General features: G+C 44.4%; 1 protein-coding gene across 2 annotated transcripts; it reads right to left on the bottom strand.

Annotated features, from left to right (window-relative positions):
- Positions 1–7,194: 7,194 nt before the first annotated feature.
- On the bottom strand, positions 7,195–26,695 carry LOC147891980 (UDP-arabinopyranose mutase). 2 transcript variants are annotated; one of them, XR_015542494.1, is made up of 5 exons: positions 26,667–26,695; positions 26,372–26,624; positions 26,030–26,159; positions 7,695–7,791; positions 7,195–7,498 (listed from the first exon to the last, which is right to left on the bottom strand). XR_015542494.1 is itself a non-coding variant. In XM_087388757.1 (4 exons), exons 2-4 carry the CDS (start codon positions 26,495–26,497, stop codon positions 7,772–7,774), a joined length of 276 nt encoding a protein of 91 aa, XP_087244883.1. In that variant the 5' UTR covers positions 26,498–26,624; positions 26,667–26,693; the 3' UTR covers positions 7,195–7,771. The 2 variants fall into 2 exon arrangements, 1 of the variants encoding a protein (XP_087244883.1); XM_087388757.1 differs by having other exon boundaries at positions 7,195–7,791; positions 26,667–26,693.
- Positions 26,696–27,574: the final 879 nt, after the last annotated feature.

Consider the following 27,574-nt stretch of genomic DNA (forward strand, 5'->3'; position numbering starts at 1 on the left):
AACTATCATATCACTTTGTGCCCCTTTGTGCATTGTGAGTAGTCTCAAGGCAGTTACTGAAAGTAGTCACAAAGTAGTATCAAAGAAACTATCTAAAAACACCCTCATAGAAGTTCATGATGTCTCCAACCAGCCAAGAAGCAATAACAACTCTGAAAGTAGTTCATCATCATGCCATCCCATAGGTTTCTTTGTGGCCAAAACTATCATATCACTTTTTGCCCCCTTTGTGCATTGTGATTTGTCTCAAAGCAATTACTCAAAATAATCTCAAAGCAGTTACTCAAAAAAGCCTCAAAGCAATTGTCTGAAAACAGTCTCAAAGTAGTTCATCATGGCTCCAAACAATGAGAAAGCAATCATAAAACAATCTTAAAGCAGTTCATCATGGCTCCACAACCAATCAGAAAGAAGTCTCAATGCATGCTCAAAGCAGTTCATCATGGCTCCACAACCACTCAAAAAGCATTCAGAAAGCAAGCATGGGTCCACAACCAGTCATCCAAGGTTCGTGGCTACTTCACATGGCTTGAGGTGCTGCGGATGTTGGATACAATTGCTCCCTACAATTGAAGCCCTTCTAAATCCCAAATAATGCCCTCAGGGTTGATCAGAATGCCATCCAACATCCTGGCAGCTGAACTACAAACAGAAGAGGAGATCTCAACTCAATAGACTTCTCAAACACCACCAGTAGCGGCGGCTACAACCCCTCCCTCTCGATCATCCAGGAAGTGCATGCTAGCTCCAACACAAAAGGTCGTGAGATCACTAACACACTCCCCACTCGGGGAAGCATGGCTCCAACAACTTACTGGCTGCACCATCCACCTGAAGTATGTGTACAAGGGTCAAGGTTATACCCTCTACTACCACAACGCGGCCGCGTACCAAGGATCCAAACGTACAAGCATCCCTGGTGATGATAGGTCTTAAGCCCGTTGCATACGGTCTACCATAATACCTCAACATGAAAATGTCATTAGGAAAAATGAGAGCTCATTATGGGGCCTTGAGAGAAATTGCTATATCTCTTCTTTTTTGCTTTAAAAATGGATAATATTAAAAGCAAACTAACAAGGTACGTGTTTTAGGAAGACATGCATTCAATAAGGATACCTGAGCTACTTTATTATATCTGACATAGGGTGAAAATTTTGGTATTTGTTACCTCATTGACATGTCCTGAGCGGGCCAAAACCCCCCAAACGGCTTTGGAATCGCTAAAAACGAACAATTGGAGGGTGTATGCATGTTTGACTGGACTTAAAAAAAGCACTGTCCCTAGACAATGCTTTTTAAGTGCCTATAAAAGCACCTTGCAAGTGTAGATTTGCAAGTGGTAAATGATAAAAAACTAACATCCCATGTCCCACGTCTTGCCTCATAATGACCTTGTAATAGCCTCTTCTCCCTCGGCCACGATCTTTGGCTATGTTGCTCTCCCTCGATTGTGTCTCCCTGCTTTGTCTTGTGTCTTCTAGCCTACAAGCTCACTCTTGTCTCTCCTGGCCTGCCTATCTCTTCCACTATTGCAAGCTCTGTGTGTGTGTGCGTGTGTGTGTGTGTGCGCGCATCCGTGTGCGCGTGTTTGTGTGTGTGTGTGTGTGTACGTTGTTTGCTCTTCCAAGCTCTATCGTTTTGCAATTCTCTGTCAGCACATTGCTTTAACACTACTTTGAGAACAATGCAAGCTCTCTCTCTCTCTCTCTCTCTGTCTCTCTCTCTCTCTCTCTCTCTCTCTCTCTCTCTGCACTGTCTTTTCTTACAAGCTCTGCGTTTCTTGTACTTCTTTCTTTGTCAACGATATGGTAGGTGATTGTGCTACAAGAAATACATTGGATTTTCTATTCTTGATTGATCTTTCAGAATGAAACTAGTGATCTAGGTGGTGATCTAGTGTTTCTTTTTTGCAGGTTCGTCTAACGTATTTTCCTTTCGCACCAGAGGATGTCATTGCACAGACACTAACACATCTGACCAATAGATAAAAAGAGGTAAATACTATTAGAGAATATGAGTCTGTGAAGAAAAGAAAGCAATGATAAAAAGCAAGGATGAAGCAAGCTTGCAGATCAGGCAACTATTGAAGTTGACGTGCACAAGAGACAAAAGATAACAAATGAGGTTGTATCCTTCTTGTTGAAACAAAAAAGCAGGACTCTGTACTTAGAAAGGATATCTTTGAACAAATCATTTCTCATTCGTGGGAAAAAATCAGGCAAGTGGGTAACAAATGAATTTATGGAGGAAAATGAGGCTGAGGACATCCAAAGAGGCAGTATGGAAAGAGGCAAGGAGCTGTGGAAATTCTGGCAGAAAACTGGTAGAGTTTGACTGTTTTTGCCAAGGTGACGATCCGAGGGGTAAGGTGCCTTTTTATAGTTTTAAGTATCCCAACGGCCGGGGGGATAGCGTTAAGGCAATAGGTCGATGGGATAGGAGTAAGGCGACGAGTTGAAGGACAATATGACAATGATCCAGCGGGATGGCTATAAGGCGACAATCTAGAAGGATAGCTGTAAGGCGACAATTTGATGAAATACCTGTAAGGCGATGATCTGACGGGATAGCTGTAAGGCAATGATCCGATGACCAACAGGATAGCCGTAAGGTGATGATCCGGTGGGATAGCTGTAGCGATGGGTTGTCGGGTTGACATTTGTCAGACTTGTTGAGAGGGAAGAGAGGAGAGGAAAAAAGAAAAAGTGGGGGGCTACTTATGCTGAGGGCGCTACCCAGAGGAGAAACGGGGAGGACGGCGGACTGGGTGATGCATAGACTTGTGAGGTCAGTGTGTAAGGATGTAAAATATGAAGAAAATGCAAAAAATAGATCAATTAAGCGCTCTGCCAAAGCATTTTTGGTGAGCCTTTCCTTGATCGTAATGGGAGGGCTGGGCACTACATACTCCATCGGCATAACTGCTTCCCAACCAAAGGCTAAGTTGAAGGTGGTGCAGTTCGTTGCCACTTCGTAGGACGTTTGGTAGGCCCACAATGCTGCAATGAGCTTGTGCTCCCAGTTGGTCCGACTGGCTTCGATTGTACAAGTTATGATTGTGTAGCACGTTTTGTTTGAGCTCTTGGCCATGCCATTTGCTCTAAGATAGTATGGTGTTGATTTCCTATGTATGATCATGAATTCGCTAGTCAGGACCACTATGGTTCATTAAGGAAACGACTTCCTCAATCATTGACTAATTCCAAGGGACACCCGAACCATGTAATGACTTGTTCATATAAAACCTTAGCTGTTGGCCACGCATCAGCTTTTCTTGTGGCTCATCCTTCCACCCATTTGGTGAAATAATTTGTGGCTAGGATAATATATATGGCCCATGTTCCTTTAGCTGTTGCTGGGCTTATAAGACCAATAAAATCTATGCCCCATTTCTCAAAGGAATGCTTGGTAAATATTCTAGTTAGGGGCATCATATCCGCTTTATGTGCGATTTTCACTCTTTGGTAGGGATCGCATCGCTTGATAAACTCGGATGCATCTCCAAAGAGAGTTGGCTACCAGAGGCCTACCTGTACCAATTTACGTGCTATAATGTCAGCAGTGGCAAATTGACTGCCTGCTATCCTTGAATGGGCTGCTTCGAGCACATCGATATATTCGTGTTCGCACACGCACCTATGAATGATTCTATCCTTGCCCATGCGATAGAGTTGGCCTACAATTAGCTGGTATGGCACTGCATCTTTAATGAGTTTGCAGGCTTTGTCCTTCTTGAGGGCTTTGTCCAAGGGTAAACCATTTTCCATGTAGTGGCCCATTTCGACTGCCCATTCCAAAATTATGTCAATGAGAAACAGGGGAGCATCTAGGAGGTCATCCTCAACTCCCATTGGAGCTTCTCCATTGGGAATCCTCGAGAGGTGGTCAGCTAGGACACGAGTCTTGACTTTATGCACCACGACTGTGAAGTCAAACTCCAAAAGGATTAGCATCCACCTTGTTATGTGTCTGTCATGCAAGGCTTGTTAACCAAATATAGTAATGCTTGATGATCTATAAAAAAGATGAACTTGTTGGCTAGCAAGTAATGCCTGAACTTCTTAACCGCATAAACCATGGCCAGGCCTTCTCTCTCTGTTGTAGTGTAATTAATCTCGACATCATTCAATCGCCAGACGAAAAAGTACACCCGGTAGTCCAAGTTGTACTCCCTTGGTTGGGCTAACATGCATCCGATGGCAAAGTTTGAGGCATCTATGTGAACGTGGAATATTAGATTCCAATTTGGGGCCCATTGCTATTGCCAAAGCTAGCTTGAGGGCTTCGAAGGATTTTTTACATTCCTCGGTCCACTAAAAGACTACTAACAGCTTCTACAATAGTCAAGCTATGTCTGCGTAGAACAAGATGAACCTTCTACAGTAACGCGTAAGTAAACCGCTACACTCCCATTGGCGTTCATGGGGAGGGGTAGCTATAGAATGAGCTTGATCTTGTTGTAATCCGTGGAGGACACTATGTGATCGAGAATCACGCCGTGTTTGACCCAAAATTGACACTTGAGAGGATTTAGGCATCCAAGAAGACTTCTACAAAGTCCCTTAGGTACTCCTTCAAGGCGGTATCATCAGTCACCCGCTGAAATGTGACAGGCGCATTGGTAAGTCCAAATATCATCACTTTGGCCGCATACACATCTCACTCGGTTGGAAAGGTAGTTTTATGTTGATCTTTTGAGGCGATGGATACCTGATTGTAACCCGAGAACCCATGTAGGAAGCTATAAGCTTCCTTCCCAGTTACTCTTTCTAGAACAAGTTCCATGAAAGGCAATGGATAGTGGTCGTGCCTTGTGCCAGCATTGACCTTTTTCAAGTCTACACATACTTGAATCTTTCCATTCTTCTTCAGGACTATCACAATGGGTGACACCCAGTTTGTATGCTCTATCTCATAGATGAATCATGCATTTATGAGTTTTTGGATCTCCTCCTTGATTATGAGTGCATATTTGGGATTCATAGGATAGGGACATTGTCGCCCTGGTCGGACGTCATCTATCATGGGTATAGTGTGCTTCACGACTTCAGCGAGCACACTCTTCATGTCTGTGTACTTTCAGGCCATGCAGTCCTTGTACTCTCGAAGGAGGGAAGTTAAGGCATGCTCATTGGGGGTGAGGTCATCTACTATGTACATTGGTTATGGGTCCACCCCTTCTGGCCCCAGGTTTACTTCTTTAACCTTGGCTGGGCCTTCGTATCCTTAGAAGCACCCTTATTCCTGGGTTCTCTTGGCCTACTGGTATAAGATCTTGCGATCCTCTATCATGTAGGCCTTATAATGGGAAGGTACCTATCGTCGTAGGTCTTCCCTTTCTTCATACTCCTCCTCCACTCCCTTTTGGGTGGTTTCCCCTTTGCCCCTAGTGGGAGCCTTCGGACGTTTGGAACTTAGGAGCTTCGGATCTAAGGGGGCCTCCTTCATGGCACTCATGGAGCCAACTGGAGAAATAACTTTACTCAACCGAGATCCCCAATTGGAGGAAAACTCATGGTGGGCAATAGCAATTAAAGCAAACCCTTTCAATCTAATGCGCATGTTGATACAATGGTCAGATGGAGTTACGATTCTCTAGAGGACTAATGGGGTGAGTCTTTGTATGACTTCCAAGCCTATGTATGGCTCTTGGCAAGTGACCCACCACATGGACAAGCCTAACTCACCAATTAGCATCAAAACATCAATTATTGTCCACCACTAATGTTGTTGCGCTAAACTTGTATGGCCAAGCAAGTCTTGAAACTCTTTAATCTCAACAACACATGTGCATCAAGTATATGTATCACCTAATGATACCATTATTAAAAAATCATGAATATAACATGGCAATGTAGACGAATGTTACTTCCATACCCTACCCATGACCAAAATCAAGATTCCTTACTCCCTGTGGAAAGTAGGTATTTTCAATTGCATGCACCTTATTATGTCCCCACTAATTATGAGTAGGGTCGATAGTGCAAGAGCTCAAGATGCTTAAATTTAAGCAAGTTTTATTCAACCACCTTACTTTTGATGCTTATCTAATTAGAGTGGGCTTTCCACTAGAGATCCTAATCTGTAGAGTTATAATGAGTAGAAACCTTTGTACTAGCCTTACAAATGGCAACTTGGCCATCACCCAAGTGCAAACGTTAACATGAATATTGTTATAATCAACATGACAACCTTAGGCCTAAATAAGATCCCATCTAGAACGAGCATCATTAGGTATGTGATAGCAATCCACCAAAAACCTATTCATGCATAAATAAACATAATGAATGATCTCCCAACAAGTGTGTGGATACAATGCTTATACTCATAAACACAACCAATTGCTCAAGACCCAAACAAGCCCATTACATCATGCATAACAATGAATAGGCCCTAATTTTGTGTTAATTAAGCAAATCAAGATGCCCCATGGATGAGATAATATATCTTATTAAGCAAATCAAGATGTCCCCGTGGATGAGATAGTGTAATCATAGCACACTGCACTGTTTGGCAACAGATCAAGTACCAGAAGCAAGCTTGCCTACATTTACATGTTAAGGTATCTCTTGAGCACACTTTACCGTATACCTTAGAGCAAGTCATTGCTTAGCCACAAGAAAGAGACCACATATAGAGCCAAAACTTGGGATGGAGCCTAAAAATGTCGCATTCGGGAACTCTATCAAAATCCAATAACAAAATATTTCAACCAAGGTACATATCAAAGAACTCTATACGTTCAAGGTGATGTATGTCAACATTCCTTGTAAAATCAATGAGGTTCATGCTAAATCAACTAACAAGGACTTCAAAGCTATTAACCTTCATGGAGTAGAGGGATCATATCTTGTACTCTTTGCACGTGCTTTAAAAATTTGTAAACTTGGTTGAAGAAGCATATTCACAAAATACAAGCATAGCTCGAAAGTATAAAAAAGGATAAAAACTATGTGCAATGTAGCCAACTTGCATTCTAAAATGCCTCTGCAATTTAGAAGCCCATCAAGGTGGCATTTTAGTGACGCCCTATTATAAGGGAGCTAAGGAATCCAGAAACAGCTTCTCTTAATGTTTATTACCGCATTTTGCTAACATTGAACTGCAACAGTTCTCCCCTTCTGTGCACCCACCCTCCCCCCAAAAAAAACCAATTTGAAAGTGCATGGTGCAGATTTGAAACACCTGTATTACTTTAATATGTTGTTGGGCTTTCAAAGAACCCAAAATATGCCATCAATTGTACATCTCACAACAACTTGACATTGTGTAGTCTTTACTTGAAACACAGGTATTAGTTCGATAGGTTGCTGGGCTCAATAGAACCCAAAATATACCAACAATAGTCATCTAGTCAAACTATTAGACAATCATGCCTCACATGCATAACACATCTGCGCTGTTGTTTACAAGACTGGTGTTTTGAACAATTCTCGAATCCAGACTCCAATGTCTAGTCTGATGTGAACATCCCCTTGCACTTAATTGACAACCCCTTCAAAACATAAGATTCATGGAGCAACAAACCCAATTGTAATTAAGGATCTTTGTAATAGATTCATTAACACAAGGAATGCCTATCCAAGTAGGCAAAACTTCTTTTTCAATCATCATACCATGGATTTTTCAAATCCAAAACGTGTGAAATACAAAAAAGAATCAGATTGGCATGTATGCTTCAACCATTGTACCGTGGCATTGTGGAAAACAGGGTGACCTTGCTGAACAGTTGACAAACCCTCAGGACACATGATAGATCTCAACTGGCCTAGAATCTCTCCCCACACCCTGTAAAATGGATCACAACAACATTAGCAAATTATTTTATATGCCTTCATAGAACTACAATATATTCAAGCGGGTTTTTTATGAGACAACTACAGAACAATCAGGGGCGGGGGAGGGGAGAGAAAGAGACAAAGGGAAGAAGGGGTTTTAGAAGAGACATACAACAAACAGAAGGGCTTAAAAATGAAATATGTTTTAACCGGGTCCCATGCACCATGCTCCAAGTTGTAATGAAAACCCAGCTTTAGTCACATACTTACCAAAACTGAACACAACCAAAGCATACTATCTCAGCTGCATAAGATCATTCACAAAGCTCCAAACCATGAGCTTGCTTTACATTGGATTAGCCAAACTTGCTTGATCTTAAATTCATGCAAGTTCCACCATAAGCTTGGCTTTAAACAGCAGCACTATGCTGCTGAGTGTAGCTCTAGCATAGAAAATCTCATATTGCAAATGCCTGGCATTCGAAAGCTTCTTGTCCCTTGAGGACACAATCCAATGGAGTCCAACAATGGGGTAGCAAAGTGAAAGTTGAGCCACAGATGATAACAAATATTTACTGACTAGACTTCTCTTTTCTTAGAAGCAATGGGCCATCATTGCTTGAAGTAGGACAACATAATGGCCTTGTCCAAGCTGATATATAATTCGGTCTCAGAAAATGTACTTACTGCCTAAGCTGTTTTCTCTGAAGCAATGACACCTAAAATGATGCACAAGGCTATGACCTTGTCCAAATTACTACGTATTTTAAAGGTAAGCCACTACATAGCCAGCAGATGACTCTGTATTCGGAATACAAGGATGATGCAGAAAGTGTATGCAGGGGCAGAGAGGTGGAGTGGAGAAGGGGTGGGAAAGGAAAAGCTATGGGGGAGAGAGAGAGGGGCGGGGAAGGGGGGGGGGGGGTAGGACCAGGGGAACGACAACGTTTCAGGATTTTTTGAGAGGGCCGAAATGGGAAAATGCCACATCAGCAATGGTTTTTAAGGGTTTTAGGAAAGGAGGCACCAATGAACATTAAAAATTCAAAAATAGAAACGAGGCAGGAAACAGCAAAACCACGGGAGTTTCGTGGAGGCAGAGGCAAGAGAAAGAAAACCACGCAACGAAATGAAATGAGCAGCAGTTCTCTTTGTGTCCAAAGCAACAGAAATGGCACATTTCTCGCGTTTCTGTTTTGCTCCTCCCTCGAAAAGGCATTTTACCCCCTCAAAAAAACCCCTGAAATGGTGCTTCCCTTTGACTATGGATCTGAGATGACTAGGGCCAAATCTGAAGTCTTAATGAGTCTCATATATGTCCTATCTGTAGGATGTACACGTGAACAGCATGAGGCTACCTGATGTCGAGATGCTACTATGATGGTACCTTAAATGGGTCGAGTGCTTGCGAGACCTAGGTCTAGTCTCTTATTGACCTGGCATGCATGAAAGTCAATGTCTCGCTCCCAAGCCTCCCGATCACTGCTTCTCCAATGAAGAATTTCATTATCTCCTGCTATATGTGGACCGTGGGTCTCTCGAGTCTAGATCTGAGTCACGTGACCATGTGTATGAAAAGTGCTGCACGCCGTTGACCTGGGTAATTAATGACTCTGCTCACGTCAGTATACCCCTCGGTGAAAAGGTAGTGATACCTCCCATGAATCCCATAGTATCGAGGGCATCGCATCGAGACATGCTCCTTGTTCTCTACTGCATGTGTCGCAAAGAGTGCAAAACCTTACATATCTATAATGTCGCATGGCTGCAATCTCATGTGGAGAGAGAGGATGAGAGAAACGAAGAGAGAAAGAACAGACGAGAGTGGAAGGAGGGGGGCTAGCGTTGATTAGAAAAGGAAATGTCACAAAAAACGTGGCCATTCCTTCTCTAGCACACTCACCTAGTCCTCTTTAGCCCTCTCCTAACCAATTGCCCAAGACCTAACCCTCTAACTTATCCCTTTTTCCCCTTTATTATAACCATAATCAATCTCCACTAGCATCCTGAACCCATGTGCTGGTGGGACACATGACCACGTGGTACTTGAGCTGGTCCCACCTCTATGTAGTGCATTCTGTCAGACCGAGTTTGAGGCCAAGTCCCCTTATAGGCGTCTTGCTGAAGTGAAGCTGGTGAACAGGTGCCAAAGGAGAAGGCTCTCCAAAACGTTCACACCAGGCTGGGATGTGCCAAATGTCTATCGTGAAGAATGAACAAGTGTTAGAGAGATTTTGAGGGCTGGTTTGTTTGATACACTAGAGAGGAATTCTTTTGCTCTAGCTGTTTATACCAAGGCCAGAAAATCTGCCATGGCTCAACTGAAGCTAAGCGGCCTTGCCAAGACTTGGTGGAAATTCACTTGCAAAACAAGAGGGTTAAGTGAATATCTTAACTTGGGAAGAACTTAACGATCTCCTCAAGGAGTGGCACTAGTCACTCGACTTTGCTAAGGACAATGAATCGCTTCATCAATTGAAAAAGGAAGGGGCAACCTCTAAATGACTATCATTTGAGTTTTTTTCTCTCTAAGCATGCCTCTCCTTCAAACTGTCTTTCAATCAAAATGCAATTGTGAGAGCCAAAGCTAGAGAAGAGGCTCTCAAATTTCCAGGCAGGCCATGCTCTTTTCCTCTCTTGATAAGATTGAAAGCATCTTCCCCAACTTCCATCTCAAGGCGGATTACCCTCTCCTAGCTTTAATCAAGCTTCTAAGCTCCTTCGAATCGGATTTTGTGGGCCTTTTCCTTATTCCTACCTCTCTTCAGACATTTACAAGAGAGATTAAGAGAAGAATAGAAGTTTCAAATGCTTTGGCAAGAACTCTGCAGCCCGCTCCCTCTCCGTACCTTGTGAAACCAGCCCACTCCATCACTAAACTCAAGACCATCTAAACCAATAATGGTGTGGCCCATGCCATCACTCTTGAAGAAGGAGAAGAAGATAAAAAGAGAAGAAGACAAAAAGGACTTATGTGCTTGATGCTGTGTGGATTCTAGAGGACCAAATAAGCACTATATTATTGATATCCCGACAACTTTCAAAGTTAGAAGAATTTCCCTTCCTGAAACCTCATTCCTTTGTTTCTCCTCACTATCTTCTTTCTTCAAGTGCTTGAAATAGAATCAAGAAAGGCTGATAGATGAAAGTCTAGATGGCTAGTGGATGTTTAAATCTTTATAACTTTAAGATAGATGAAGTTCCCTTCTACCTAGATAGTCACCCCATCTCTCAAAGCTTGAGGGTTATTTCTATTGGGTATTTTTTATGGCATTTCGGGAAAAGATGAAGAATGATGTTGATATTCATTGTAAGCTTATCACATGCCTTGATGTCTCTCAAAACTAGGGTTAGGCAAATGAAAGCAAAGCTTGCTTTGCATGTGGTCAAAGCTTCTTGTTCAATTGGAGCTCTCCACCTCTCCATTTTCTGGTTTAGCATGGGCAACATTTGCAACCACATTGGCTGTGAATTCTGCCGGTGCCACCTTTCCAAGACCTTTCCCATGGTCATAGGCAAATCCCCAAGCAACACTCCATGTTGACAGATCTTGTAGTTTTCTGGGCTCATGGGATCCCCTCCATTGTGCATAGGGACGATGGTGTTAAGGGTCCCAATGTGGGAAAAATCGGGTTCATACCACTTTCATAAAAAGATTTGCCAATGTCAGGGCTAGGTTACCTAGTCCATATGCAATGTATTCTGAACATATCCCCTCATGTATAATGTCATACGTGGTGAATAGTGCAGAAGAGGTGGGGCGAGGTACTTGTGAGAGGTCAAGGGACACCTGGTGAGGAATGTCGCATAGCGTGTGTGCATAGGAGTGCCAGAGGGTGGTGTCAATGAGAGGAGTCCGTCACTCAAGAAACTTCCACAATAAGTAACTCCTCATTTTGGTGGATGAATGACTACTTCTTTAGGTGGATCAGATGGTGACATGTGTGTATACTCTATGTCATGCTCGAAAGATGGTGCTTGGTTTTGAATCTAAGTTGGTAGCGTAATGCCTTGAACTTATTATTGTACAAGCTATTGCGGGGGGGGAGGACTAAGCCAATAGGTGACGAACAAGTGAAGCGCATTGTGTGGAATTGATCAACTCTCGAAGATGGTGGGAAAAAATGGAAGTCAATGATGTGTGAGGCTTAAGGCACAGGATCCCATGAGGTAGTAAACTATGCTAGAGTGGGAGGATTATGGGACCAATAAACCTTGGTTTGCATAGACTGGCTATCCGCATCTTGAGTCAAGGGGCAAGTTTATCTCCTTGTGAGCGCTTGTGGAGTAGGTTTGGGCACATTGCATCAAAGAAAAGGAAAAGACTTGGGACACAAAAGGCAAATGACCTTGGGAAACTTGTGTTTGCTTCAAAAGGAGAATGTTAGGTACAGCAATGAGGTTTTCATTAGATGGAAATAGAAGGATGGCCAGCTAGCCCAGAAGATTGTGCCTATAGTGGGTACATCCATGGTTCATATTGGAGATGACCAAGGAGATGGAGATGATGCAGATGGTGAAGAGTAGCAAGAAGGTAGCGACCACATGCTGCAGATTTAGATTGATCATTGATGTGGTGCTGAGTGGATCCCATCAATCATGCCACCATGCATCATGCATGTGGTAGCTAGCTTTCTAGGAGGCCCCCTTTTCTTGTATCTAGATTCCAAGACTCAAGTTGATCTCAGATAGCATGATTTTGTTTGTGTCCTGAGTCCTGACTTCCCAAAAGCAATTGTAATTTGTTTTGAGTTGTGAATTCATTAACTAGTTTTCTTGAATTCTAAGTTCAAGGTTTCAAATATATAAAATAGTATGTCTATTACGGGTAGGTAACGTGGTGTTCTCTTCCCGTTCCCTATTCCTAGGATTTTGGCGTTCTTGTTCCCCAGAGGGACAGCATTCAATTCGCGTGCACATTCCGTAGTAACTATGGCATGTTCATCAGCTCTAAGTCCCTCACGCTTTGCAAACTAGCTAGCTTGTGTGTCGAGTAACGAGATATAAATCTTGGTCATGATATGCCCTAACATAATGGAGTACATGGATCAGTAGGAGTGGCAGTTCAATATCGATCATCTCTCACTGGGATGATCTCGGTCAAAGAGGCGTGACACACATGCCAGGTTTTTTGGGGTTCAAATCCGACGCATCTGCCAACAAGATCTTTTCATTGCAATGTGCTATTTCCTTCCTTAGACCTCACATTTTGCTAGGGATCTCTGTTAGGAGGCTGAGATATCACCATATGCCACCCTGACATCATGGGTTTATTGAGCCTTGAGAAACTTCTTGATCGGGAACTTCAGCACGAGAATGGTTGTGCGTCAAGTATTGCTACCTAATGTTGATCTGGATAAGGAAGGGATATCTCAAGTATCCGTTGCACACAGACGAGTCCCTATCACTTGTACGGTCTCTCTTTCTTGGACATGGGCAAGATACATGACCTCATAATCTACAATGATCTAGACCAATGGCCTTTTGAGAGTGAATTCAGTTGCTTTCCATATGGGGCAACCACAAAGTAGACCCCACTGTGCACTTGTCTCTCTGTGCGTCCTTAGAGCCACACATTTCATATTTGTTTCAGTACCTTCTCCAATCCTTGCATCACCACCTTATCCAACTCTTGCTTGTTTCCTTGAATTTCGGGATCCAAGACATAAGCTGCAGCATGCAAGGGTGAATGATAGAAGTCCCACCGCTCCATTGCGAAGTCTACTAACTGCTTCCAATCAGGAGTAGTCACCTTCTCCTTCAAAGTTTCAATCATTTTGTCCATTCCCTCATAAACTTTGCCAATGCGTGGCTCATCACTATCCATAAAGCCTTATCAAAAGGATGATGGGCTTCACTATTTTCACCATATGACTACCATCCACCCAAAAGGCATCAGATAAACATAAAGACCTGTCTTCCAAGGCAACTGCACTAGTGGAATCCTTACGTGCCTTCCATTGATTATAACAACAAGCTGCCTTAGAGCAATTTTAACGTCCAGACACTCCAACATGATGAAGTTGTATGCAAAATGTGTCTCTGAATACGTCAAGAGGTGTTTGGAGGCAATCTTATGATACAATGCAAGAATATAGTGGTGTCGTGTGATAAAACCAGTAATATCTTTTACACCCAAGCAAGCTTCCCTATGTCCTTCAGCCAATTGATCAAACAATATACCATGAGCACTAAAAGTGAGCTTGGGATATTGTGCATCCAAAATCCATCATGCTGCCCTATTGAAATTCTTCCCATCTGCTATGAACTAAATGACATGTTCAGCGCCTATCTCATCAATTGCTTCACTCCACAAATTTGCCAACCTCTCTGTTGTCTTTCCACCCTTTGAGTTATAAATGGACTTCAAGAAGAATGACTTACCCATGCAATATGCAAGCCCTTAATAGATCGACTACGTGTATCACTCCATCCATCACCCATGAAAGTAGTACCAAATGTCTTCCATTCCACTTGGAGGTGTTTGCGTTTCACTCTCCCACACGGTGGCCCTAGACTTTATTGATTAGGGTGAGACTATCACATGATGAGCAGTTTGGATGGGTATCCAGGTGAGCGAGTCCAGGATCGGGATCCTGAACGTGTATGCCCTTGCTTGTAGGCAACACCGTCTGGCCTTTTGGAGGCGTTTCACAGAGTCCCTTCCAAACATTGACTCTTGGATTGTTGGAGGTGACTTCAACAACCTAGAGCTTTAGGAGGACAAGTAGGAAGGAGCTTCTTTTGCAGAGATGCCCACAACGGAGAGGAGTACTAGGGAGCTATTCATTTTCACGATCAATGGTTGCGTGGAGAGATGGAGTTCACTAGGCTACTAGAGCGCATTAACAAGTTTTACGTTGGGGATTGGGCGATGCATAGAGGGGATCCACAGGTATTTTGGCAAGCACTACGATGTCAAATCACTCCCCGGTTGTGCTTCACTTAGTGCAGCCTGTCATGGACTCCCTCGGAAGGGGGTTCATATCTTAGATGCTCTACTTCAAGAGGAGGTGCAATAGGCAGTCTGAGAGGGAGGGTGGGCTACTTGGGTGATAGACGTGATGGGATATCTCAAGGTATATGCCCCAGGCACACCTTGGCTTCTATGTGTGTGTGCTAGAGGCACAGTTAGGTGCCCATAAGCACTGTTAGGTGGTGGTAGATGCCACATAGGATGATTGAGAGAATCTAGGAGCAGATTGAGGAGATGATTGTGGAGCTCAGAGGTCATCAGTGATGTCAGTGATCATGTAAGAGGTGCCTACATAAGGACCTCACCTTTCTTCATTCCATAAGCAAGCATTCTCATTTTGTGTTCACTTCATGCTTTCTGTCACGAGGGCGTGAAATTCTAAGTACTTTAATGTACTACAAGACCATGACAACTTTGGTTTTAAAAGTCCAAGCGTGGGCTTAATAATGTGTAATTAAACGCGGCATGGTGCCTAGCACATAAGCGTAATTAATCCCTAGGCCCAAAGGCATTCCAAGGAATTAAAAGAGTGGTTGTTGGGAAATGATGATGTGGCATTTTTAATGGGACCCCTAGAGGGCCATGTACCTTCAGTGGCCCCCCTAGAGTTCCAGGTGGCTCTAGTGCCTTCTACATGCTCCTTTGCCATTCCTGGACCTTCCTGGGCCTTCTAAACTTCACATGTGTGGTTTTCTCTCTCATCTTCTCCCTTTGTTGAGATTTTGGACTGGTTTTTCAGCCTCCTTCAGCTGAATTCCGTTTTTCTTCATAACTCCTCACCCGTTTGGATTCCTCGACTTCCGTTTGGCCCGATGGCTTCCCCTCTACCTCCCCTTCGTAGTGATATGCTTTTCCCTCCGTGCGTTTGGTAGAACGGGCAGAGCTGAGCACTTCTTTTGCTGGTCGAATTTGCAAAAGTGGCTTTTTCTGGACCTTTTTGCTTCTACCGTCTCTTGGGCCTCTCCTCTTGCAAAGCTACAGCTTTCTATTGAATTTCGAGTGGTCCCACGCGCTGGTTGACTGGTTTTTCTCAGTTTTGGAGGACTTTCCGACGATGAAACTTCTCAAAAACCTTCTCAATGCATTCCTCTCTGAAGCACGCTTCTTTTGAGCCCAAGAACTCCCACTTCTTCGCGACAAAAGTGCTTCTTTTCGCATTTTTCAGTGGAATTCTTGCTGGTCGGCTCTTGTAAATGCTCTTTCTTCATGCTTTTGCACTCCTCTTTGGCTGAGAATGCAATTTAAGCTATTGGTTGTCCTCGTGTGCCGCCTCTTTCTTGGCTCACAGGTGCCCAAGCAGTGCTACATGAGTCATTCTTTGGTTGGGTACTTTGCTGATTTTATTTTGGAGCTTTGAAAAGCTTTGTGAATGCCATCTGGAAACCACTCAAAGAGAGTGCAGCTGGGGTGCAGTGTGATTGCATCTGGACAGCCAATGGAATTGCACTCGGAAAAGAGAATGCCTTTGGGTTGAGCCTATGGGTTAAGTGCACTTATGTGATGGTGTTCTATGCTGGAAAGCCTTGCAAAGGCTTAGTGAATTGGGGCTGCGTGCTCAGTTGCAGGGAAGGTCTCCCAGATGCAACTTGTAATCATTTCACTGTGAAATATAAAGAAATACCGAAAGGGGCGCCACGGTGTTTGGGGCCAATCGGGTGCACTTGTCTAAGTCTGTTGAGCAGGGGCATTCTAGCCTCCATCCCTTTTTCAGTGGTTTTGTTTGAGAACAAATGGGTAAATGCCAAATGGTGATCATGCAATGGTTAATGGTTGTGATATATGCTTTGTGAGCTGTAAATAAGTGCTGAAGTGATTAAAGGTTTAGTTCCACTGCCCTTTGAGTGATTAGAGGCCGGTTTCACTTTCCCTTCAGTTCCCCAACATGGTATCAGAGCCCTTTGATCCTCCTTGAGCCCATTTGCGCCACATCATCTTCTTCTTCTCCATCTTCTTCTTCTTCATCTTCACCATTTCTTCCCTTTCTTCCCAAATCTTGCTAGAGCTTGTTCTCCCTCGTTTCTCCGCCATTCTCCAAGCCCTTCTGGCTGGAGATACCCCTCGAATGGGCGAACTCTCACCTGCAAGGAATTGAAGAAAGGACGTCGCTGCTGGTCGCCATTCCCCGAATAGCGCATTTTTTCGCCATCTTTCTGTTGCAAATACTCCCTGCCTGTTGCACCATTGCTCGAGCCCTCTTAGGAGTAGATGGGCGACCTCAAGACGAACATTTTGAGTCACTTTGCAGCCCATTCGGTTCAATAACGAAGGAGAAAACGTCAAAACACAGACTCAGCCTGCAGCAACTCCCTCGGGCAAAACAGCGCACCATTTCGCCCAACCTCTGTGCTGGATCTTCTCCTCAGTGAGAGCTTTCTTTTGCTCCAAAAAGCCCCTTGAGTGCTTCACTCTGTTGCTCCAATTTCGGCCTCCAGCCTCGAACTGCTCAATTTGGGGATAACTGCGATCTCTCTTTCCGCTTGCAACTATTTCCAGAGGTTTCATGATAGAAAGTTCTGAAATTATATCAGTTATCTTTTTTCTTTAGGATGTTTGATCATTGGATGTGATCTAGAGCACATTTGAGTTGCATCTTTGGAGCACCTTCCTGCAGTTTGACAGTTTTACAAGCATATGCATAAAAAAATTGTGGTCAAACAAAGGTCAGCATTTCTTCAAAGATTTGACTGTCAAAGCTGCATTTATTATTGCTTGACTGTATCAAATCAGTTTAACAGAGATCTACCCTCTCATGGCTACCATATTGAATATGGATAAGTTCAATGGTAAAGGCTTTCACACATGGCAGATGAAGGTTAAGTTTGCATTGATGAGGGAAAACCTCTGGAGGCTTGTCAAACCGGCTTCAACTTCTTCTTCAACAGCCTCCAATGCTGGAGAATCCTCAGCTCCGACACGCCCGGCAAGAGATCCTGCTAGAGAGGAGAAAGCCTATGGCATCATTGCTCTTGCCTTAGGAGATGACTATATTCATCACATCTCTGACTTAGAGTCTCCTTCAAAAGCTTGGCAAAAGCTTGACATTATTTTTGGTGCTAGCTCTCACATCTCAAAATTGTCACTTAAGATTGCTTTCTTTGAATTGAAGATGGTTAGTGGCACTCCTTTGGCTGCCCATGTCAATCATATGCGGAGTCTCATGACTCAACTTGCTTCTATCAACTCTCCAATCACTACAGATGATGCAATGGCAATGTTGCTCAAGAGTATGCCTAAAGATTATGATCATGTTGTTACCACTTTGAAAAATCTTCCTAATCCTAATCTTGAAGGTCTTCTTCAAGAAGAAGAAAGGCACATGGAACTCCGGAGAGGCAATGACACAGCCTATGCCATAAAAATCCAGAAGGGCAAGTTTTCACCTTGCAAACATTGTGGGAAGACTAATCACCTCTCAAAAGACTGCTTCAAGATCAATCCATGCAAACACTGTGGCAAAAACAATCACCATGAAAAGTTTTGTAGAGCCAAAAAGGAAGCAACTACAAAGTCAGAAACTGCCAATCTACTTTCAATTGATGTGCCTCCACAAGATGAGGCATCCTATGAAGATTATGCTTTTTGAATCATCTCCATACATGCTCCAGATCTCCCTTTTTTTATGTTGAGTCAAGGTACTCAGCCTGGATAGTCCTCCAAAATGAATGAAATAAACTATTGTGTTCTTTGTAAACACCTCTGGTCACCATATGATGTAGGCCATGTGTATGTGTTTTGCTCCATGGTACCTCCTGCAGACATTGTGTGCATGTACATGCACGGGAGATAACCATTGGAAGGTCTTTTGTATCCCTTTTGTTTACTTCACACCCTTGGGAACCCCTTGCTAGCATGAGAACCTAGCCATAGATTTATCCTTGACCACCATGAGATGGCATGAGAAACTATGAGACTAGATGTATCCTTGACATAGCCTGAGGCATTCCCTTGAGGAGGGGTATGATGGGATATCTCAAGGTGTATGCCCCAGGCACACCTTGGTTTCTATGTGTGTGTGCTAGAGGCACAGTTAGGTGCCCATAAGCACTGTTAGGTGGTGGTAGATGCCACATAGGATGATTGAGAGAATCTAGGAGCAGATTGAGGAGATGATTGTGGAGCTCAGAGGTCATCAGTCATGTCAGTGATCATGTAAGAGGTGCCTACATAAGGACCTCACCTTTCTTCATTCCATAAGCAAGCATTCTCATTTTGTGTTCACTTCATGCTTTCCCTTCAGTTCCCCAACAAGACGTGATCTAGAGGAGCAATGAGGGTCTAATCCCAAGCCATTAGTCCAAGGGATGCTCTGCAGGAGTGACATAACACTCAGATGGGATTTGCATCCACTGAGCACCTCAGGAAGAAGGATCTAGAGACTCACGATGGCTTAGAGACCGGTACAAGAGTGCAAGGCTTGACCTTCAAGCTCCGGAGGTCCCAAAAGCCTGATGACCAAACACTTCCTTCAAACCATTGGGCTTTAGCTAGGACTCAGCTCCAACGGCTGAGAGCGGTCATATGCATACATATCCATAGGAGATCCTCGAGATGACCACCTCAGACTTCTATCGACAATTGTTTCAATCTGAGAAGGAGTCTCCCTAAGTTCTTGCACCTAGAGAGGCAGTGTGGAATCAGATGCCGATAGTTGTCCCTCCAAGCTTAAGCAGGTGGTTAGAGGCACTGTTACCTGATAAAGAGCTCTGGGAGGCCCTCCTGCCTCGTCAGAAGTGCCCTAGAGGGGATGGCTTAACCATGTCCTTCATTCGTTCTTCTCAGAGCATATCCTCAGCCCACTTCGGTTGGCTTTCCAGGAGATTTTCAACTTAGGCTTGCATTTTCTGTTCCCGAGTCACAACTCGATTTGTTTGATCTCGAAGAGGAGGGTGGGTGGTCAAACATTAGTGACTCGATTTGTTTGATCTCGAAGGGGGGGGTAGCTCAAACATTTGCCAATGGAGATCGATTACCTTGTTGGGTGAGGCACTAGTCTCCCGTGAATGTTGTCTTTCTTCCTCTTCTTATGTGTTAGGCCTTGTAGGCTAGTTAGGGCATTTTGTCCTGGTCTTAGGCAACCAGTTGACTCTGACTTTGGGGCCATATAGTGCCCACTCTTGTACTTTCCTCATATCCGTTTGCAAGTAACGTTTCCTCAACTTGTTTCCTCCCTTGCATTCCATCTCCAAAATTTGCAAGGGTCTTGAAAATTTTGTTTTTAATGTCCTTGCAAAGTATCAGGTGGATCGAATGCCATATACCAATGTAAACTACTCGGTGCTTTCTATCAATTCAGACAACAGATTTTTGCAGAGGCGTTTGAATGAAATGATTGCGTGTTGCCAAACACATATACTTGAACTTAAGAGTTTGCAATTAAGCTGGAATTAAGACTTATACAGCTTAAACACAAAGTGACATCATTGAAAATTGCAATATGATTGAGGGATTCCATTGCTCCCCGCACCCAACAGTGGTATCAGAGCCTCTCATGCTCTTGGTGCCTCCCCCCACGCATCTTCTTTACTGCCATTCGCTTGAACACAGTTCAATTACCTACCAATAGCCTTTTTTTGCAATTTCAGCCTCATTTCCTCTCCATTTTCACTGCAAATCATTCCTAGGACAGGCGCAACAACTCCACGCGAAAAACCCACCATACGCCCTGTCTGTACAACTATACGGACCTGTATGGACAGATGCGCAACAATGTCAGTAGTCCGTACGTACTGGCTTCAGTTGATTTCGAGCATTTTTCAAGCGTTGTTTGAGGTTTTGGCTCAAATTTTGACTTTTTCTATCATCCGAGGCTCACTCCAACTACTTCAACCAAGTCTAGCAGCATGTTTTTAAGTGACATTGGCATGAAATTGCAGCAGATTTGGTCAAATTTGCAAAATTAGAGCTTACTTTGGGGCTTTCACCAATTTGCCCTCTTTTTGGCTATTTGGCCCTCTCAAAATTTGGGGCTTTTGCCAGATTTTCTGTTATTTGCAGTGATTGTTGCTTGATACAGACAAATTTGGGTTTGATTTGCACTTGCCCTTTGATTTGGGTACATTGCCTTCATAATTTGGGGCTTTTGCCTTATGTGCACTCCAATTGGCTCTCGTGCCTCGAAGTTTCTTTGCAGTGACATTTAGCCACTATTTGTGGGCACATTGTACTCAGATTTACCTTGGAGAGATTTGCAGGTATTTATCCTTAGATTTAAGCTGGTCACTTTTGCAGGACAGCCTTTTGCAGGCAAGTGTTTTCTTAAAGATATACTTTAGAGAGTGATGGTCTGTCTTGACCACCGAGTCGGCTCCCATGAGATAATGTTTCCAAGAGCGATAAGCATGTACAACAGCAAGAAACTCCTTATCATAAACCGGGTATCGGGTTTGGATATCGGAATGTTTATGGCTGTCAAAAGCAATAACTCTGCCTTCTTGCATCAAGACTGCTCCTGTAGCGATGTCGGAAGCATCGGTCATGACCTCAAATGGAAGGTTTGGGTCAACAATAGCCATAACTAGTGTGGTAGTGAGTGCTTGCTTGAGTTGTTGGAAACTATACTCTGTTTCGGAAAGCCACTGAAAAACTGCTATGCTTTTCAATAATTCGGACATAGGAGCTGCGATTTCGAAAAACTAATAGACCTTTGTATGGTAGAAATTTGCCAATCCGAGAAAAGAGCGACATCATGAACATTCTTAGGAGTAGGCCAGTTTCGGATTACCTCGACCTTCTTGGGATCCACAGAGATGCCTTGAGCTGAAATAACATGTCCTAAATATTCGAGTTGGGTCTTGAAGAACTCACTCTTCTCAATGTTGATATAGAGAGAATTTGCGCGAAGAAATTCAAAAACTTGGTGAAGATGTTGTTTGTGCTCATGTAGGGATCTGTGACACAACCCTATGAGGCACAACCCTTCACAAGAGACATTCTATTGAAGAGATACTCCTATTGTAATGTACCCTCTCATCAAGGGTCACACCCTTCACAAGGGGTACACACTTCTTCATGCACATACACTTTGGAGTACACACCTTTTCATGTGTGACTCTTCACTCTCTATATAAGAGAGGCCCAATTGTATGGATGACACACTACAGACACTCAAGCAATACAATTATTCCTTGTTCTCTGCTATTTCAGTCTCCTTTCTGTTCCTTAGCACATTTCTAAATATAGTAAATCTAGGATTTCTTACAGTGGTATCAGAGCAAATTTCGCTCCTGCCTGTAGGAAATGCCCCCCACCTTCTAGCGCCTATCTAATACATCTCTTTCCGCTAGAAGGATATCCGTGCACATTGTGCATGGAAGAGATGGAGAGAATTCGGCGCTGATCTAGCGCTGCAAGACTGGCAGGAACCCAGGGCAGCAAACCGGTTAGGGGGGGGGGGCTGCATATGGCGTGGAAACATGGCGGATCCTGCGTGACGAAAAATCCGTACGGCAAGGGGGGCGAGCCTGCGTGACAGAAATCCGTACGAGCGTCAATCGTGGATCGTCATTTTGTTGTTTGTGGCTGCCTAGGTTGGGTGGTTGCCAAAAAATTAAAGTGTGGGTTTATTTAACCCGTGGGTAGTCTAGGGTAAGACCTAAGGTATGGGGCTGGGTTTTCCTTTTTAGCCCCTCTAGGTACCCTTTTTATATAAGGTGCTTGGTGCCAAAAGGTGTGCCTATTCTAAGGGGTGTGACCCTTGGAATAGGTGCACCTTTTCATGAAGGGGTGTGACCCTGGTTTTAAAAGGGGTGTCCCCACATGAAGAGGTGTGTCCTTTTTTCCACGATGGGGTGTGTCCCTTGGGTGACGAGTCAAAACTCTTCATCAAAAGGTGTCCCCGATGGTGGAAAAGGTGCGTCCCTTGGTTTTGGGACAGCCCAAGCACATGAAAAGACACGATTTTTGTCGTGTCCATTCACATCAACTCGTGATGTGTGGGACATGGAGAGGCCATTGATGACTTTAGGCAGGGTTGGCGCTAAAAATTTTTACGCTCATTCTCTCCATCTCTTCCATGCACACTGTGCATGGATATCCTTCTAGCAACAAGAGATGTATCAAATAGCGCTAGAAGGTGGGGACATTTCCTACAGGCAGGAGCGAAATTTGCTCTGATACCACTGTAAGAAATCCTATATTTACTATATTTAGAAATGTGCTAAGGAACAGAAAGGAGACTGAAATAGCAGAGAACAAGGAATAATTGTATTGCTTGAGTGTCTGTAGTGTCTGTAGTGTGTCATCCATACAATTGGGCCTCTCTTATATAGAGAGTGAAGAGTCACACATGAAAAGGTGTGTACTCCAAAGTATATGTGCATGAAGAGGTGTGTACCCCTTGTGAAGGGTGTGACCCTTGATGAGAGGGTACATTACAATAGGAGTGTCTCTTCAATAGAATGTCTCTTGTGAAGGGTTGTGCCTCATAGGAAGTGTCCCGTCGAAAGGGCATACCCTTCCACAAGTGTCCATTCATCAAACCATCCATAAGTCTAGATATAGAGAAAGGAATACGTCACAGATTATGACACAGCACCCTTCAGATTGGAGTAGGCCAAGACACCAGAGTTTGTCAAATGCTTGGCTCTTGTACCAATGTGGAGAAAACGGATAGCTTGCTACAGCCAACCCTACTAAGCAGAATAAAGAAAGTTTAAAGATCTCACAATGAAAAACTTCAAATGATAACTCACTCCCGTGTGCTTCTATGTATAGAGAGAACACTTCAGAAAGAGAGAGAATACACGCAGTTACAGCCAAACAGTTTCATAAATAGATAACAGAAATAACTACAAAACCTCTTCAAATCTGTACCAGCTACAGCAAGCAACCGCTGAGGTAGGCCACCAAGATCAGCTTCTCATATTGTGTTAGAACTCTCCTAGATGACTGTGTCTCCGTCAGACTTCAGTGGGTGCTCTAGGTGAGTCTGCTGCTGAGCTTCCTATAGATACCTCCTCCCTCCTGTGGCCCACAGTAGGAGAGGATGTAGATCTTCCTCTCGGTGTGCACCTGGATGGTGCAAATACTCCTGCAAAGTGATTGCTGAGAGAACCTCTTCTGCTGCACATGCACTCTCCTCTGCTCTCTAGTAGGCTGCTGATCTGCACCCAGGCAGAGGCTGAAATGCCCAAAGACTGAACTAAGGAATGGCCGAGCATTGAGGCCCATAGGCCCTGCAGACATGGCCGACCAGCAGGCTGAGCTGGCAACCAGCCACAGACCAGGCCGACCCAGTCTGTGGCAAATCTCCCCCCCCCCCCCGCCCACACCTCCGCGACCTGGTCTGTCTGTATGCACCTGGTCTGTCTGTATGCAGACTTTTATGGCCATGGTCCACCCACCTTCTTCTGGGTCCTGCCCCTCTGCCGTGCCGTGCATATTTTCATGACCTGACTAAGCAATGGCCGAGTATTGAGGCCCATAGGCCCTCCAGACATGGCCAACCTAAAGCTGGCCGACCAGCCAGACCGGGACCCAGTCTGTGGCAGATCTGCCCTCCCCCCCTCCATGACCTGGTCTGTCTGTCTGCAGACCTTGTGCCTACCTATATAGCCCTGGTCCACCCACCTTCTTGTGGGTCCTGCCCTCTGCAGTGACCTGCACTTTTTCATGGCCTGACCCACAGACTGAGCCCACCCAGTCTGCGATACTGCTGCTGTCAGCAACACTGCTTGCTGTCTGCAGCCCTCCGTGATCTGTTCCAGTCTAGCTGTCCTGACCTGACAGCTATGCCAACCTGTCAAAGGCCTCCTGCACCTGCTGTACCTGCTGTTGCTGCCTTACCTCCTGCACCAGCCCAAGCACCCGCCCAGTCCTTTTTGCCCTATGGATTGCCTTGTATAGTGCCCATGTGGCAGCCTGCTTGCTGCCCACATGGCAGTCCTCTCACTCACATTCCTACAAGTGTCAAGCCTATGGCACTCCTCATATGGGGGTAGGTAAATAGGTGGAGCATTGACCTTATTTATCCAACAACCTGTTGATATAATTGGATGCAAGCATCAACCCATCTCCACCACAAGTAGTCATGAATAAACATCAGAAAATATGAAGTCATCTTGGATGGCGCAATCTTGCATGTACCCTCCAGAATCAATGAATTGGACTGACACAATATCATGCAAGCATCAACCCATCTCCACCACAAGTAGTCATGAATAAACATTGGAAAATGTTAAGTCTTGGATGGCGCAATCTTGCATCTACCCTCCAGAATCAATGAATTGGACTGACAATATATCAATGATGCATGTTTAAACCATGACATACCAGTTCCACTTTGTGTATATACCTAGATGAATCCAGGAACATTCCCAAACTCATCCTCTAAAAACACAACATAGTGCAGTTTCAACCTCACGATAGTCACTCATAAGATTGAAAACCATAAACTTGGACTCAACTTAACCAAATGCCAAATCACCTATAAATGCTTGGCATGGTGTTACAAACAAGGTTGCTCATACATCAACAAAGAAAACATTGAAAATAATGCCCCATCATATATGCTGCATGATGCGACAGTGCGCAGGGATAAGACTGTGGTAAAGGCCATGAAGAAGCAAATTATGCAGACCGTAAGCCAATACCTCCAAGAACGCCTGAAAATATTTGACCTCCTCCCTCTTCACCCCCCAATCGGGGCTTGCTACCCTGGCCAGCAAGCTTGCTGGTTGCCCATGTGCAAGGAACGATTAGTCAACTTCCTGGACAGGGTAGCAGCTAGGCAGTAGGCCGCAGCACACGAGCAGCCTGCTCAACCTATGTAGCCGAGCGTGAGATATGAAACCGCTCCAGGTTTTGTTCGTGCGTTGCTAGGGTCTATCAGTTCAAGGTTGCATTCACATCTTGTCTGAAGCGTGTAGAAGTCAAGGGCATCAAGGGGAAGATGAGATGAAAGACTAGGGGTGCCCACTTAACTCTCACTATTTTTAGCCTCAGACTTTACCTTCCCCTTCAGGCTGCAGCTCCAAATTCCATTTTTCTTCCTACCCTTAGAAAGGTCCTTTCTACCGCATTGTCAATATAGGGGTGGGATACTATATAGACACAGCAGGATAGACAGCATTCGTTGTTTGAAGCTTTTACATAGACAACGGCATGCTGCAGACTGAGACACCAAATCCCTCTCCCTCTCTCTCTCTCTCTCTCTCTCTCTCTCTCTGTGGCTCGGCAAACTTGGTGTGTATGCACATGGTATCCCACAAAATCATTAAATATCCATAATACCCAACACAAAAGCTGGCACGCATAAGTTAGCAAACGAACGAACTTGTTGGAAGAATCGGATTGAACGTCGGCTGGATATTCAGCGCGATCACTTTGCTCAAGACTGTTTCGTTGCCAGTGGCCATGAAGACCCTCAACACAGAATCGGTCAACTTGCCGGCAGCCAAAGTTTTCTGCAAAACGATAGGCGCGCATCAAGCAGTTCAGCCTCCATGAGGGTACACCGAGAACAGATAAGGCGTATTCTCCAGCTGAAGCATTTACTGGCAGATAAATCAAGGCATGTCGAAGAGAAAGGCGATCGCATTCGATCGATCAAAGGCATTTTGGGATGTGGGTTTAAATGCAAGAGGATTGTTGAAAGTCTAAAATGTGTTGAAAGTACCTGGAAAAGGTCAGCAACAATGGCATCCGGGATAGAGTTGAGATTGGTGAGGTGGTGGATATGAAGGGCGGCAGCTTCAGTGGCGAGAGTGAGCAGGGAAGGCGGGTCGAGACGGCGGTATGACATATATACATATGACGAAGATGGAAATTGGGAGTACAAAGGAAGGAGCTCTATGCTCAGCTGTTTGTGAGAGAGATGCAAATGAAGGAGCTCTCTCTATACATATGAAGGAGATGCAAATGAATGGCCTCTATTTACAAATCTATTTACATATGAAGAAGATGCAAATGACGGAAATGCAAATGAAGGAGATGCAAATGAAGGAGCTCTATATCATACAAGTAGTGAACCCTGCTTTGCACGGGCAAAGATGCATGACCATCCTCTACCACTCCCCATGACCTTCCTCAACCACTCCCCGGCATGTTTGATTCTTAAATTTTGGCTAAGTCTTGTTGACCCATGGCTCTGAGACCTTCCATCTCCTCCTTTCATTCCATTAACCTTCCATCTCCTCCTTCCTCCCGAAGGTTACCTTCCATCTCCTCCATTCCATTGACCTTCTATCTCCTCCTTGCCCTTAAAGCTGCCTCTTGTCTTTCCACCTCGTCCCCCCTCTAAACCTCCATCCAAGAGCTCCTTCTTTGTGACACGTGGCAGGCTCTTCTCCTCCAGTTGGCTTTTGAGATTTTGGAGAAGTCTTAACCCATGGCTCTGAGACCTTCCATCTCCTCCTTTCATTCCATTAATCTTTCATCTCCTCCGTTCCATTGACCTTCTGTCTCCTCCTTCCCCCTAAAGATGCCTCTTGTCTTTCCACCTCCTCCCCACTCAAAGCTTGCCTCCTGTCTTTCCACCTCGTACCCTCTCCAAGCCTCCATCCAAGAGCTCCTTCTTTGTGACACGTGGCAGGCTCTTCTCCTCCAAGCAGCCACGTGTCCTCTCTGTTTTTTTCTCGTGTCCGTGGTTAATAGGTTAAAGATATGAAGGAGATGCAAATGAAGGAGCTCTATATACATATGAAGGAGATGCAAATTGTGAGTACAAAGGCTCCTTGGGACTTTTGTTAGCACCACTTCCTTAGAAGCTCTTCCCATCGAGTCTCGTGCCATGGCGGTGTGAGGGTGGCAGAGCATCGGTGGCCAATCGAATACCCCGTCTACTCCAGGGATTCATTTGGCCATGTGGGAGATGTCAACA

The sequence above is a fragment of the Dipteris shenzhenensis genome, chromosome 17, assembly GCF_047967505.1.
Source record: "Dipteris shenzhenensis isolate YYH24624 ecotype China chromosome 17, Dip_SZ_1.0, whole genome shotgun sequence".
In the NCBI taxonomy this organism is placed as follows: Eukaryota; Viridiplantae; Streptophyta; class Polypodiopsida; order Gleicheniales; family Dipteridaceae; genus Dipteris; species Dipteris shenzhenensis.